This window comes from Cantharellus anzutake, assembly GCF_015039405.1.
Source record: "Cantharellus anzutake strain C23 chromosome Unknown EI90scaffold_145, whole genome shotgun sequence".
NCBI classification, from domain to species: domain Eukaryota; kingdom Fungi; phylum Basidiomycota; class Agaricomycetes; order Cantharellales; family Hydnaceae; genus Cantharellus; species Cantharellus anzutake.
In genome coordinates this window covers 1-14,748 of record NW_024067095.1, presented here as the reverse complement: position 1 = coordinate 14,748, position 14,748 = coordinate 1, and the positions used below count along the sequence as shown (strand labels likewise).

The window sequence follows — 14,748 nt, the reverse complement described above, 5'->3', positions numbered from 1 at the left end:
GTGGTTTTTTTTCTATTACCCGCAGACTTCGGCGAGCGCCAAGGGCATGACATGTGCGCACCAGAGGTACTGGCGACATTCAATCGGAAATTTTCAATCCAGACCAATGAATGATTGAGATCCGCCAACCACCATCAATTCAATCCCGAGCTCCGGACTTCCCCAACCACATGCACATGGTAGGCAGCATCCCAGCCACTACTAAAGCAACCACAGCAACGGCTCCCACAACGATAACACCCCATCTTGCAAATCGCGTTAGCATAACGTAAGCGCTCACTCAGTTCAAGATAAGTGAACTAGATTCATTGTAGTGGGGTAAGCGCGAGGAGAGATATTCAGACGGTGTAGAAGACGGCGTCAAAGGATGTCATCTCGCCTCAGTTCAAGATAAGTGAGCTACGGGAGAGAGAGAGAGGTCGTGAAAAGTGGCTTTTAGGCCCTCACGTCTGCGTTCATGAACAATGAATCCAACCAAGGAAATTAGGGGGGAAAGGTCCATGTGGGGTCACGGTGGTACCTTACTGCTAATCCGCACAGCTAGTGCCAGTAAATGTGTTTCAACCATTTTGCATTGGTAGCTCGGTACCAGTGCTATAACCCATGCACGTGTATGAATTAATGCATGTCTTCATTCTTTGACCATCAACGATACACGATCACATGTAACACGTTACATTCTGAACGGCAACTGCTATGTTCCCCTATGTTATATTGCAGTGCTCCTGAGCGAGTGTGATCCCATATTGTTCTTGATGCCATCGTAACGAAGTGGGATTTGTCGTTAATATAATTACTCCCACGTTCCTTGAGTTTGAATGTTATGTAAAACAAGGGCAAATCATTTCGCAGATGGAAAGGAAGAGGGAGCGCTCTTCCCGTTACGGTCAATAAGTAGCGGCTAAGCTAGAAGCATAATACGCTCCGAAGTTAAGCTTCCGCACTGAAGATGTAACTTACCAGGATGAACATCATATGGACGAAGTAGAAGCTGCAGAATACAGAGATACTTAGGCTCAGTACACAAGAAGAGTTGGAAACAGCTTACAAAAAACAAGAGGATCAATGTATTAGAATACCAACTTTGTTTACATCGGGAAGTTGTGTGGCGGTTATTCGTAGCGGTTATTCTGGGGCGCTTTGAGGCGTTGGGGGCGTTTTGCCCTTTCTTATTCAACTTAAAACTCCCTTTGTACGACGACGTTGCCACTCAGGAATGTCGCGTATATAAGAGAGAAATTCTTAGACTTTTCTCCCTCAGACCTCTTATTCGAGTCTGAGGTGAGAACTATTTCTATCTTTTACTTTATAACTCATGTGTAATTCTTGTCGCAGTCTAACGCGACATAGTCTGAATTCCAATACAATGCTGGAACACTGGAGTATTGAAACAGAGAAAGACTGGCTATTGCCACTGCAACAAGTTTGGCAAATCGTACCTAGTCAGCAAGCCAGTATTACTTGCATGCACTGTTAACTATCGAAATCCTGTGCGGCGCTTCTGGGGGAGGTATGACATAGAGAAGGCAGGTTAAGAGGTCTACCACCGCCTGCGGGTGTGGTAGGGTGTGTACATGACCAAAGTTCTTGGGTCGATGCATAGAATGGATATACCTCCAGTGTTAGCCACAGTATCACGATGTGGCATGTGGCAGGGCGGAGGACCCTTTTAATCCCGTGGATGAGATTTCTGTTAACGAGGATGATGAAAATGCCTCGCTGTTTGACAAAGCCCCACTCATGCTTTAATTTGACCCAAATGGCTTCGCATAATGCCAATTAACAGAATAGGGGAATCTCAGAAGTCGATTGATTCTACAATTTTGAAACCTCTTACCGAGTTTGATCAGTTCCTAGGTTAAGACGTGCCTTTTACTCCGGGACCCCCAACAGGCAGCGCTAAGTATCATCTAATGAAGAAAAATCACTATGGCATCAACAATGGATGTCTTACTTCCCTCTCAGTGGTAAATTTCCATAAGGTAAGGTAGAATTCAGCTGTTCGTCACGAGTGGAGGGACATTCTTGCCACTTCGGACACAGCTGCATGGCAGTGTGTTGGCGCCCAAGTTGGGTACACGTTCTTATCTAGTTTTCTGTTGAACACAATTCTTTCCCTTTATCGAGGGTCTATCACTGAGCCCTCCACAGTAACATATTTCCCCTTGCAGTTAATTTTCGAAATCAGTGCATGTGCGCAGAGTAAACTATCCAAGCCATGGTCGAGTAATTATGAGCCCTTGTCCCAATGAACACCAACCAGATCGAATTGGTGAGATAGCCTATTGGACGAGGATTTCCCGCACAAGGGGGGGGGGGGAGGAGTCCAAAATATCTTGCGGAGATAACGTATGATGGGCGGGCCAGATCGCTGGGGTTCTCCCAGATCAAGATCAAAAAGGGGAAGACCTACCCAAATAACATCGATGAAGGAATAATAATCGCAGAGCTAGAACAAGTAGTTAGGAGCCGAACGAAGATGTAACTCCTTCGACATCAAGGCGGATATATATCCCTTGCTCTTGCCAATTTGCGCCTCATTATGTTGTGCCATTATCTTCCGATCATCCAGCACAACATGCACAGTGGACGTCACGCAAAAGTGCTCGTCCTGGTATGCCTCAGCGAAAGACCATGTACATGCGTGCAAACGTCCCAGCGGGGAAGCGGATCGCCACTATATATAGACACGTTTGCACAACAATTTCCGTGGTGAGTGGGGAACGGCCCGGGTTGAGATGGGATGCAACGGTGGTGGGAGGTTGCGTTCAGACAATCTGGGGGACAACTGTGCATTGGAAGTCGACCGAAACAAGACTGGTCAGGCGTGGGAAGAGTTCCGCACCTGACCAATCTCCCGAGGGCTCATGCCACCCTCAAGGGTTCTGTACCCCCGAACCCCGAAATGCGCGTAATGAGTTACTCTTAAGCTTATGCTTATGTGGCGCGAGTACGTGATCAATTCGGTCATGTATCACGGTCACCAATTAAATCCGACGGATCCGCGGACCTGGCAGAAAGTCACCCAGCCCTGGAGCACTCTTGGGTGTTCCTGGACTTGAAAGCATTTAAGAACACTCAGGGAACTGGAGGTGGTCTTTCTTGTTCAAAATCGTAAGCCGCAGGATCCATTAAGGATCTATTGCAGGTTGTGGAAGACATTCGGAGAGGACTGAACCTGGTCTTTTGGAATATCGTTATTGATTCTGATTTAGTGGAGTGGGATTGAATAACCTGGTTATGCAAGGTATCATAATGATGGGATTATCCAGTCGTCTGCTTTCTTTCCCCAAGAAAGTCCCTCAAAATCATTCCCTGATAGTTTATCCCCGCGCATGAAGCTGAAGCCCGCTGCGAGGGTTATAAAGTCGACCCATGCGTTGCCTGGTCATCTAATCTCCTCAGCTGCCTCTGGTCTTTGTTTTGAGCATGTGTGGCAAGGAGGCGCGTCTGCTGCATTCGTCACTTTCAACACCTGGAACAGAAGCCTCCCAGGTGGATCTATGTCCTCGTTCGAGTAGCATCCGGCGTGCTGAAGCTGCCAAGCTCAACGACCCCACAAGCCTACCTTACTCGGTATTCTCCCGCCACCACAAGTGGCTTATTGTTTTCCTTGCCGCTTATGCTGGTCTCATTTCGCCTCTCGCTGGAAATATCTTTTACATCGCCATCCCTCAATTAGTCAGAGCCTTCCACAAGACAACCCAGCAGATAAAGTCTGCTTCTTCTTCTTCACTTTATTGTCAATCTTATTTATCACTGCTTCCGTGTAGCCTGATTGTGACGGCATATATGATTTTCCAGGGAATAAGTGCGTCATTTTCTTCCCATACTTCTCGGCTGGCATATTTCTGGACACTTTCTCATGATCACAGCTCCTATCCTGTGGGGAACGTTGGCAGAGGTGTATGGGAGGAGGTATCAATTACTGCCCTTTCCCTCTAACTCTACAATCAACCCATCCTTCAGGCCTGTCTATCTCACTTCTCTCGCATTCGTTGTGTCTACATCTGTCGGCCTTGCGTTAGTTCCAACGCCCAAATACTGGCTTCTTGTGCTACTGCGGTGTATTTCCTCATCAGGCGGTGCCGTTGTCATCCCCCTTGGTGTGTCATTCTGCTACTCAGTACACCAAAAAATATTCACCATCTGTGCTCTTCAGGGAGCGGGATCGTGAGTGACATTGCTGCCACTTCGGAACGTGGAATGTTTATGGGTGAGCAATTTATTTAGTGATAGGGCTGAAAGTCGAGGTCATTAAGAGTTTTCGGCCGCGCGGTTCAGGAATGGTGAATTTGGGTCCGATGCTAGGGCCTTGCCTGGGGTACGCAGCGAGCTCGCGATCTGATGCATTTTTTTCCCTCAAAACCTCCAACAGGCCAGTAATAGGAGGGTTTATCGACCGTTACCTTGGCTGGCGAGCAGTCTTTTGGTTCTTGTCAATTTTCACTGCATGCTGTCTTGTGCTTCACTTCTGGTTTCTCCCGGAGACATTGCGAACCATTCGAGGAAATGGGAGCATTCCTTCAAGCGGGATCAGCATGACACTGTTGGATATGTGCAGGAAGATTTGTCGGGGTGGCAAGGAGGAACCATGGACTGAGTTGATGTTAGCTGCCGAACATGAACGGAAGATGTTCGTCGAGCAGAAGAAAACCGTTCATCTGGTGCCTTTTAAGGTCTCTCACAACATGGGATTCAGTACTTACTTCCTCCCATAGCTGCGCACGCTTCACTATTTTTTCGAGAAAGACGTATCAATCCTTCTCTTTTTCAATGGAGTGAACTTCATGAATATGTACATAGTCGTATGTAACCCATTTCGACTTCGTCACGTCCCCATTGACAATCGTTCTTATAGACGGCCACCACCGCGACCATAATGCAGGATACATATGGGCTGGGTCCGAGTGATGCAGGTCTTTGCTAGTAAGCAACCATGGCCATGGCTACACTCCAAGGACCCATGACATTCCAACAGTCTTCCCTTTGGTACTGGAATGGCTGTGGGCAGTGTCATAGCTGGAAGACTGATCGATCGCGATTTCCACTCTACTCTCGCAAGCTACATGCGGGATCGTCGTTACGATCGCGAAGAGCATCTTCCAAATTCACTGAGAGATATAAAGAATGGTAAGAAATCGTTGTCAGAAGAAGAGATGCTCCGGTTCCCTCTTGAACATGCAAGGCTCAAGTCGTCTCCGATTTGTAATATTCTCGCTTTTGCCATCGTCGAGCCAACCACTTACCCTTCCATCCTAGACGACCTTGTTCTTTGGTCCTGCATCGTAGCCTATGGATGGTCTGTACATTTTAAAGTCCATCTTGCTGTCCCTCTCATCTTTCAGTTCTTCCGTACGTCATACCGCTCTGTTAGGTGCAGCTTCTGATGATTTTCTAGAGGGCCTTGGTCAGGTCGCATCGAGCCAGTCTATTACTGTGCTGTTAATGGATCTCTATCCTGGAGAGGGAGCATCCATTGCCGCCAATGTAAGCATCTCATGTCTGTGTTCTAGCCCAGTGATTTGTGAACATCCTTACAGATCTACCTGGTAAGTGGGGAATTCACCACGGCCGCAGATTACTCCGACTTTACCGGATGGGTGATTACAGACTCGCTCCCTGATCGGGGCTATTGCTATCGCGATCATCGATCCGCTTCGCCGCGCCGTGGGAATGGGCCCAGCGATGGTGCGTGATCTGATATTAAGCCCTTCTCGTGAACTTGTCGTGAACTGTGTCTCGTCTGATCCTGGGAATTGGTCTAGATGGTCATTGTTAGCGTTCCCTTGTGCCTCCTTCCTCTCATGTTTCTTGAACGGAGGCGTGGAATGAGATGGCGTCAAAAACGCGCGGCAAGAGGTGCAACTGCCAACTGCTCCGACCCGGCTCAGAATAATATCCCTGATATCAGTGGCCGGACTACCCCGATACAGGGGTAGATGGCCCTATACAGCTTTCATCTCTTCCTAGAACTCCTAGTTGGGATTACTTGCAAACTTCTTCGTAATCATCTCACCGTCATTGTCTATAACTCTTCGTCTGCAGCGGGTTTACAAAAACCGCGTTCTATGGCCGTCCTCGTGCAGGACAACAACCAACAGACTGCCCCTTGTGTTCGTATTTATGAATTGTGAAGCAGAAAACAAAATGTTGTACAGGATCACCATCTTGAAAGGAAATGAAAAGTGAGCCGAGGCGAGGGCTGCGCCAATATCGACCTGCCCGGTGACCTGCAGCAACAGAAAACCTCCCAAACTCCATCACACATCAACCAGCTCCCACTGCCGAGTCAACAAAAATGGGTATACATGTGGGAGCACTTGTTGGAGATGTACGTACTTTCTGTGATGTATCGCCGTCTATGTATTTGAGGCGAACCTACGCAAGGTTTTATCTAAGGGCTGGTCAGGGCTATATCTCGATACGCAGGGCTCACATTAGCCTCAGGGTCGTCCGTCTGAGAAATGGCTAAAGTAGTATCGGGTACCAGAAGTACGTATGATTCCTCTCCGGCAATCTTTCGAATTGCCCAAAGACTATCTGGTAGTTCATTTCCAAGCGCTTCGTCTCCGTGGAATGATCTAAGGGCTTGGACGGGCAGATCGGTTGTAGGAGGTGAAATCCAGGACAGGATATATCTCTCTGACTTAGGATTCCGAATTCGATAATTATCACCCACGAGCTCAACTTCCCACTTTGTCGAAGTCAAATTCAGCATACTGAAAGCGAGTGGATCATTAATAACAATAATGAGACCGCACCTCCTGGGTATCGTAGTCCGCTGCAGTTGGTTCGGAACTCGAGACGGCTATTCCATTATGCTCTCCTTTCTCGAACGTGATCCTATCCCCTGTCCCCCTGTTCTTGAAGAACATCCGTCTCATACTAAACCCGTTAATGAGTTCATCGTATCCTTGATTGAGGTCACAAGTCAAAAACCCCTTACGAAGCGACAGGTTCGGCACTATGATCTATTCCGCCCGATCTGAGATAGTCCTGAGCTCGCCGCTGTGCATCTGCATTTATGTCTGCCTTTGACTTGCTATATTTGGGCTCATCAAGTGGGGGAATGCGGTGACCCGGCCTTTCCGGATCTTCAAAAGTCCACTACCAGGGGAGTCGACGTAACCCACTCAGCTTCCGCCACTGCAGACCACAGTTTCCGTACACATACTGCTGTAGCTTGGGAAACTGGAGTCTTGATAAGATTTACCTATTAGCACGCCCCGAATTGTGGACATTCACATTAGCTTTGATGTCTGATCCAATCTCAATGCGCTTACCAAACGATCGGACGGTCTCCGTTCCCACAATCTGCCATCCGGTAATGAGATGCTTTTTACGAAGTGAATATGTCAGTGTACAAGGCATGCCTGATAACGGAAACGGAGGCACCTAAACATGGAGTTCGTGATATGTGTGATCTTCCATTCTCTGAAGTTGCTCAGTTGATCATCTACATCATCACAAGTCAAAATGGAAGAACTGTGTGATGGATGGACCCACGCACAGAAAATGGAATCAGGATGATCAGGGCTCGGTCTAGTTCTCTCGAATGCACCGTCATATATATGAGGTGCGGAAATGGCGTACGCTCCTGTGTCCTGACTAAACCTTATGGTATGCTAGAACATTCCCGAACCAATTGTAAACACATTGGTGAACCGCAAAGGCGGAAGGGGAAGACATACCTTGAATGAGGGTAGCGCCGCGGGTAATGACGATCGATGAACACCGATGGAGCCTGCGTTTGCTACGTGACCTGTAGAATTCATGACGGCATCGTCTCCTGGTGGTAAAAGGCTTTTGATGTAATACTGGAGTTTGAAACGGGATTGTAGCACATGTCAGCGCAGATCCGATGAGAGAGGCGTTCCCTCCACGATGTTGCACTTGCCGTTCCATCTGGGATGATTGCCATGGTTTATAAGTAGCCGCGTCCTTCAACGAAAACAAGTTGGAGTCACGAAAAGGAAAGACGTGCTGCCTCGATCACTAAATGGTTGAATCGGACGGTATCTATATATTGGATATGGCCGGTCAATTGTACACCCTGCGACCACAGTCACAAAGTCATTGATCAGATATGAAAAACAACAGATAGAGAAGCAGAGGGCGCAATCGGGGCGAGCAAATACGGCAGAATGATAAACCTCGACGGCGCGCAGTGCCATGAACCGAGCGCAAACAGTCGCTACTTACATAAGGCTACCTTCCTCATCGCTTCAATATACAAAGAATCAAAAATGCGAAAGTAAAGAACATCTGTTCTGATCACGAGCTGATATTTGCGGAGTTTGCCCTTGATTCTGCGTAGCGGAGTCTTTGATGTTGCGCATGCCTGTTTCATCACTGGGCTACCTTACTTGTCCTCTTTTTTTGGTTAGCTCGCTGTGCCTTTTAGGACTGGACGTGTTTCTATGCAATCCAAAGGGGTCACACTGACGCATACTGGGATGCGATTTTTTGTAGTACTCACACCCAGGAGTGTAGGACGAGTCCAAACGGCTGCACTCTCTGATGGTTGGCTATGTGATTTCGTGCAGCCCCATTTTTGCCCTTGGGTCAGGAAAGTGATTAGGTGTAACACCAGTCTCTATCAGAACAGAGTCGTGATGTGCCAGCGCGATAGCTCATCATGACTCTATAGTTTGTGTCGAAGCTGCGGGTCTCCTGCCTGACGAGGGCCTGAATATACCAAAATCACGATCAAGGTGATTATCTTTATAAGCGTGCAGCGAAGGGCATGCGCAAGTTAGTTCATCATTTTCATTGTTCGAACTCGAACTCTTGCCGCATGATGATTGGACCGAACTACTCGCATTCTCGTCCTCACCATCTGGGTGTTTGCCTGATGGTATCGACTTAGTGCTGGAGCCCCTTTAAGGCCATCTTTTAGATTGTGTTGTCGGATGACATCTGTCATCGTGCAGATGGTTAATACAGCATAAGTCAAATCTAGCGGCACCGCCCATCCTCCAATTTATGAGTGAGTGCTTGTTTCCAAAGGCTGGATTGATTGGAGCCAGCGATAATGCCGGAATTTGTAGTTGGATATGGCCAAGTTGCAATATCGCAAAGAGTTGCCAGGTTTTGCTTCTTGATCTGTTACCCTGGGAAGGGTCGATCGATCATTGCCAATGGACGCCGCCTTTCCGCTCAGATTTCGTCCACTTAGAATAATCCCGTATGTTTTCGGAGAACCCTAGCTTAAAGTACGATGTTTAGTAAGTGCCATCGCGACAGCCGTGATTGATCCAATCATGAAAGCGATCAATTTTGGACCTACGATGGTTTGTCAACCCTGCTGCTGTACGTGGCACCAACGACCGTTAGTTTGTTCCCACGGCCTCCGGGAGTTGCCGGAGGCACCAAATCAATTCAATCCAAAATCTTCGTGCGACATGCGACAAACTGGTCGTTATAGTAACAGCATTTCGTGAGAGACACGTCGTACGAGTTATCAAACGCGGTTGGGGGTCAAATCGGTAGCGAATAAAATAGCAGCCGACGACTTGTGATCGCAGCTAAGGTGCTAGATAAAGGTTGCGCCGCGGATATTGTAGGGGTGAGCGCAGACAAGATCTTTGCCAAGGGCTGAGCTGCGAAGCAGATAGGAAGACCACATAAATAAAATGTACGTATACGATAACTGCCAGACCAGTAGGCCAGTGACCTTTTCTAGAGCACATGGCTGTCAGTGGCTACATAATACATGTATACAATATGTTGCCGCTTGAAGCCTGAACTTTGTCCTCTCTTTACAAGGACCCCTTTGACTTCATGGCCTCACTATCCGAAACACCAATTGAAATCCTCGCCTACCTCGAACATCCTTTTGACCTTCTCGCATTGCTTGTCACGGCTTGTAATTCCCGAGTACCTAACCTCCGAAGTTTGGAGGACATTCTGTGATAATGGGCGTTTTTCGCGAAACATTAGACATGTTTGGGCGGGGGATTGGCTGCGTGTACCGCCTTTGGAACATTTGAAAGTTACGCGAATCTGGCGAAGATTCCGAGCAGGAGTACCAGGTCCAGGAAATCCTGGGCCACGCCTGGGATACAGGCGCCTGTCTGTAGTTTCACATCAAATGGAGTCTTAGTGATCTCACTTGGGAAACACCATCAAGTTGACTGCATTAGAACACTACGGAATGTTACATGGAGTTGATGCCGAGGAAAGCAAATTTCTTTCAAATATTACAAGTCGGACGAGTGGTGTTTGATCCCCCTGGCAACAGGATACCGTGCACTTCAAAACCAATCCCGTTCAAGGTCGGACGCAGGGCTTTATCGGAACGCACAAGGAGTGATCGCCTTGGGCTGCCCTGAGCCAGATGGTCAGCATCCGGAAGCGATAATGCGTGCCATCTCTCACGGTTGAATGTTTTGACGAACATCAACAGGACAGGGCATGAGACGCATCCTGTGCTGTTGTGATGTTCCCTGGCTTTTCGTGAAACACCTGGCACTCGGAAAACTGCTCACAAAAGATAGGTGGACTAGATTGATGGGTGACCACACTCACATACCCGCCAGCGAAGGATAGAGCAAAGCTTTTCAATATTGGGACCTTGACCATCCAATGAGTCGAAACGAGATGCATCGTTTACATAAAACTAAGATACGTGACAAAACTCAAAGAACCTGGCTCACTTTCGTGAGACAACACTGTGGAAAGCGGCAAACGAATGTCAAACTAGCAATTAGCATACGTGTGCTTATTCCGAACCTTCCCAATATTTGCCTAGAGGATGACATCAAATAATACCAAATAAAAGAAAAGAAACACACTTCTGTTGTCGTCCATCTTCGAAGATGGTCTTAATCGCCATGAAAGTCCACAAGGTTGGCCAATGATTTCGATGTAAATGAATCAGCTTCGCCGTTAGACGCTGATAAATCTCAGGCTGTCGTGTGATCAAAGCCCAATGGCATAATTGACGAGGTAAGGACGAGAGGGTTCCAATTGCTGTGCGGCCTCATCCAAATGTGTCATAAATCTCTCCGCATCAAACTCCCATCGAAAAAAGTGACCGCTCTTCTCAAGCTCCAAGTCATGCATCACAATTGGGATGATTTCTGGAAGAAGCGGGACCAGGTTGGTAGAGGCGATCCGAGGTGGAATGCGACGTCGCAAGGGTTTGCGCTTGCGCACGCGCCGGAGGTAGCGGTTATAACAGTTGCTATTATCACCCGAGTTCACTAAAATATTACGCCGATATAGGCGTACTTGAAATGAAATCATCATCAACAATCGTCAAATCCGCCAGGCATGTACCTCAGGATCGGAGTTACTTTGACTGCCATCCAAACATGGGCAACAATATCACACCTGTTGTTATCCCAACCTTCAGCGCGGTTCAGCTGAATTTCAGATGCGTGGGTTATGTTTCCACGGCCCTCTGAGGTGCTAAAACTATCGTCATTGAGGGCTTCTTCGTTCACGGTCCATGATCATTGGCTATTCCTTGTCCATTAATTCCATAAATCGCGTCCCCGTCCGCTCATAATTGGATCGATGAGCTCAGTATCGTATTACCAGATGCCCCCCACTGCCGGTTCCTCGGATGCTGCGAATTCTGGCAGTACATCACACAGGCGAAGTGGAAGCACTTCACAGCTGATGCACTTTGTGACATTCTATGTACGTCATGGAACCGTGAACAAATTTCTAAGGTTCTCACTTTCAATCGTGAATTTCTGACCTGGAAAGGAAGAGGAGGCCAAATACATGCAGGCGATGAATGGCGCAGATAGTGTTGTCTGGAAATGCGGAATATTGTTGACTTCATAATCCTCAGACATCACAGCGATCGTCTGATGGGCGCGCACGTATCGGTTTGCATCGTCTGTACTCGCATAATGAGTATATATACACCATCTGGAGCGCACGCCGAACACATTCTACTCGTCTGATGTCACTTCTCCCGTTGTCTCCGAATGGCAGTTGTCCTCAGTAACCATGCGACATTCTCGTACACGACAAAGGTGACCGCACGTTCCAGCAACACTCTAATAAGATTCGTCCCTAGTCCCCTATAAAATCCCCGATAGCCTTCGTCCTGCCATGTTTTACGAGTGCAGGTACGGAGATTTGGATAGAGGTGGTTTGTAGCGTTGTTTTGCAAGCGAGAGCGGATGACTTGGTATGGGTATGTAGAAGCAAGCGCAAGGAGCTTAGCAGCAGCCGACACGAATGTATATGTGGCGTTTGACTGTACAAATGTAAATGGGTCGAAGAAATGACCGGCATCGATGCGCTGATAGATGTGAAACTCGGACAAACGTACCAGCTTCTCTTCACCTTCCCTCCACATTCCGCCTTGCTTTCAATTCTCCGCCGTTTTCTGTAGAAAGCAAAATTCTTCATCTGTTCGTACGCCATGAATTGTAGAGCCCCCGAGCTGACGCCGAAGAGCCCTAAGGAAGTCCCTCTATAGAGACCCCGCACACCTTCGGTGCGAACGATTGATGTTAAGCCATCTGAAGATTTAAAGGGAATTAGTTTGAGTTGTCTGGTGGCTGAATAAGCCCTTACGTGCCACGCTTCTATATGCATCTGGAGCATCAGCACGTGTAGTGAACATTCGAACTTTCACCACCCATAGAGGGTTAGTAAGCACCGCTGTTATGGCGCCTAGAGGCAAAGAAAATTATTTTGAGACGAGTATGCAAAGGATCGAGCAGGCGAACTGGCTTCTGCAGATGCTAACAAATAATCTCCCGAAGTGAGCTTCTCTGAGCCGTCCGTTGCTAATCGACCCTTTATTATAGTGTAGCTAACAGCGAATGTCAAAATTAAACGCGGAACCGACACCCGACGATTGCTCACAGCCAGAAATACAAGCCCCAGCCTGCTGCATTCCCTGCGACATTGGAACCAATACCTCGATATAAACCCTTCCACCCAGAGTCGCGCTTGATGCCCGTAAGGGAGTTGTATATTTGTTTCAAAGGATTAGAATTCCCGGGTGGTGGCGACGTTGATACCTGGAATTTGATCTTGAGGAGATCAAGCGGATGCACGCAGCAAACTGCGACGGTCCCAGCCGTTATCCCGGCGAACGAATGGTCCTGCCGATGTGCACAGAGGTCATCAGGTAGTCAGGCTCCAGAAATTGGAAATTTTTAACCTACGAGGGCTGGTGTTGGGAAAAAACTAGGACCCGTCGACATGCCACTGGACACTCTACCCCAATGAAGGGCGATAATGTGCCTAACTGGGGTCGTACTGGGGTCGTACCAAAGGTGTATGGATCGAGTAGGAAGATTGAGCAAACCTTTCGGTGGCAGTGCTGTAACTTCTCGTGCCGGCCGGCTCCGACTGTCATGGCTAATTTACCGCCCACCAAGCATTGCGCCCTTCCGCGACAATGGGCCAGCGGCGCAAGGACATGGCGCATACATGACTATTAAATATAAGGTGGCCACGTTCGATGTGGTGCTGGGTGGACCGCTCACTTGTGGCTTTCATAATGGTGTCAAGCGTGAATATATATCAAGAATCCCTCGATGGCGTGGTTTCGTATGGGGTCCACACAATATTATCTTAGGGGTTGCAATACATCTTGACACGTAGATGTTTCGTATTCTCAATATTATAGCATGTCAGTGACTTTATGGGAGCTACATATGGGGCAACCCAAACGGCTCAGGAATGTGTATTGAGTTTTCATTCCGTTGTTTACTAGTGGACAACACTTAGACTCGACATCAAAGCATGTGTTCCTCGGGACCCATAGCTTATTTCCATCGACGTCAATGACGCCGTTGACTTTGCACTTATAACTGGGGTTATTCCAGGGGCCTCGAGTCCCATCTCACGAACGCCCTCGCGATTCACCTCACCTTTCTCAGTTTCCTCGATCGTCTGATTCATGTAACGTCCGGACATCAGGCCAACAACTACTCAACGAAGGACAATTCGTCATACCTCAAACTCCAGTCGGGAGTAAATTGGTTTAGCCCGATCCCCAGTGGCTGGGAGGTAGACAGGTGCGGGAGGATTTGAGCCAACGGCTCTGCTTATGACCGAATTCATGAGAATTCTCGCATACCCTACGAATGTATGATTAGTCCCATAGACTTCAAGGCAACAAGATCGACCACCCTTCGATTCGTGCCTAGGATCAGTGAGATCAACCGTCCAGATTCCTCTGGTTTTGAGCCTCGAGCGCAGCATGCTCTTCGCGAAAAACTCATCCGATCGTTGGGAAAACTGAGTCCACTACTGGGTGTTTCCGGCTGGTAGGGAGGGGGGGGGGGTGAAAGCGTTGTCGCACCTGGTTCTTTAGCTCACTCGGAACCCAGAAGCAGGGACTTCAGTGGGCCTTGAACCGAGGGTGGAGTGGCGTCGACATCTTGTCCAACTTCCATATTTTTAATGGAGGATTGTCACTCGAACTCCTCCCGTGCTCTAGCGATAGGATCTGTCCAGCTTGATACTGAAATCTGGTGGAGGAAGTCCAGGAAAGTTCTCGACATTCTGTTACAAGTTCCGAATCCCATCACGCACGTAAGCACGCACTAAAATTGTGCGAGACCTTCGCTGGCTGCCTTTTGAATATAGAGCTCTTCATCACGAATTCTGTAAAGACCTTGGGCCTAACAATGAGGACGTTTTGCTGCGGAACGTAGTCCACTACTTTCCAGATAGAACTTGAGCCACAATAGGTGGATCGGCGTCACCTAGATGTGGAGACCGGGGCTACAGGCGTCGGGGCAAAGAGCGGGAGAAGAA

The 14,748-nt window shown here is 48.1% G+C and overlaps 5 protein-coding genes across 5 annotated transcripts; 1 reads left to right on the top strand and 4 right to left on the bottom strand.

Moving 5' to 3' along the window:
* Window positions 1–644: 644 nt before the first annotated feature.
* Window positions 645–990, bottom strand: EI90DRAFT_3089578 (uncharacterized protein; the record flags this gene model as incomplete). The annotated part of the gene is made up of 2 exons (XM_039062304.1): window positions 961–990; window positions 645–906 (listed from the first exon to the last, which is right to left on the bottom strand). The coding sequence occupies exons 1-2, from the start codon at window positions 973–975 to the stop codon at window positions 646–648; spliced, it is 276 nt and encodes a 91-aa protein (XP_038908650.1). The 5' UTR covers window positions 976–990.
* Window positions 991–3,696: 2,706 nt separating this feature from the next.
* Window positions 3,697–6,156, top strand: EI90DRAFT_3089573 (major facilitator superfamily domain-containing protein). The gene is made up of 15 exons (XM_039062303.1): window positions 3,697–3,716; window positions 3,774–3,811; window positions 3,876–3,918; window positions 3,970–4,106; window positions 4,163–4,216; window positions 4,285–4,324; window positions 4,379–4,667; window positions 4,722–4,808; window positions 4,862–4,929; window positions 4,982–5,208; window positions 5,263–5,355; window positions 5,402–5,490; window positions 5,544–5,552; window positions 5,614–5,691; window positions 5,769–6,156. The coding sequence occupies exons 2-15, from the start codon at window positions 3,793–3,795 to the stop codon at window positions 5,940–5,942; spliced, it is 1,407 nt and encodes a 468-aa protein (XP_038908649.1). The 5' UTR covers window positions 3,697–3,716; window positions 3,774–3,792; the 3' UTR covers window positions 5,943–6,156.
* Window positions 6,157–6,263: 107 nt separating this feature from the next.
* On the bottom strand, window positions 6,264–7,778 carry EI90DRAFT_3135796 (uncharacterized protein; the record flags this gene model as incomplete). Its single annotated transcript, XM_039064747.1, has 10 exons — window positions 6,264–6,284; window positions 6,343–6,381; window positions 6,440–6,697; window positions 6,765–6,888; window positions 6,950–7,110; window positions 7,178–7,216; window positions 7,287–7,338; window positions 7,405–7,459; window positions 7,514–7,628; window positions 7,695–7,778. The coding sequence occupies 10 exons, from the start codon at window positions 7,776–7,778 to the stop codon at window positions 6,264–6,266; spliced, it is 948 nt and encodes a 315-aa protein (XP_038908648.1).
* Window positions 7,779–8,447: 669 nt separating this feature from the next.
* Window positions 8,448–9,459, bottom strand: EI90DRAFT_3089567 (uncharacterized protein; the record flags this gene model as incomplete). Its single annotated transcript, XM_039062302.1, is given in 3 exon segments — window positions 8,448–8,880; window positions 8,886–9,116; window positions 9,182–9,459. A coding segment is annotated over 1 exon segment (231 nt), but the record flags the coding sequence as incomplete, so codon positions are not given.
* A 2,392-nt stretch (window positions 9,460–11,851) lies between these two features.
* On the bottom strand, window positions 11,852–13,184 carry EI90DRAFT_3177522 (mitochondrial FAD carrier protein; the record flags this gene model as incomplete). Its single annotated transcript, XM_039066352.1, has 6 exons — window positions 11,852–12,223; window positions 12,313–12,491; window positions 12,547–12,645; window positions 12,702–12,787; window positions 12,841–13,082; window positions 13,146–13,184. The coding sequence occupies 6 exons, from the start codon at window positions 13,182–13,184 to the stop codon at window positions 11,927–11,929; spliced, it is 942 nt and encodes a 313-aa protein (XP_038908646.1). The 3' UTR covers window positions 11,852–11,926.
* Between the last annotated feature and the right edge of the window lie 1,564 nt (window positions 13,185–14,748).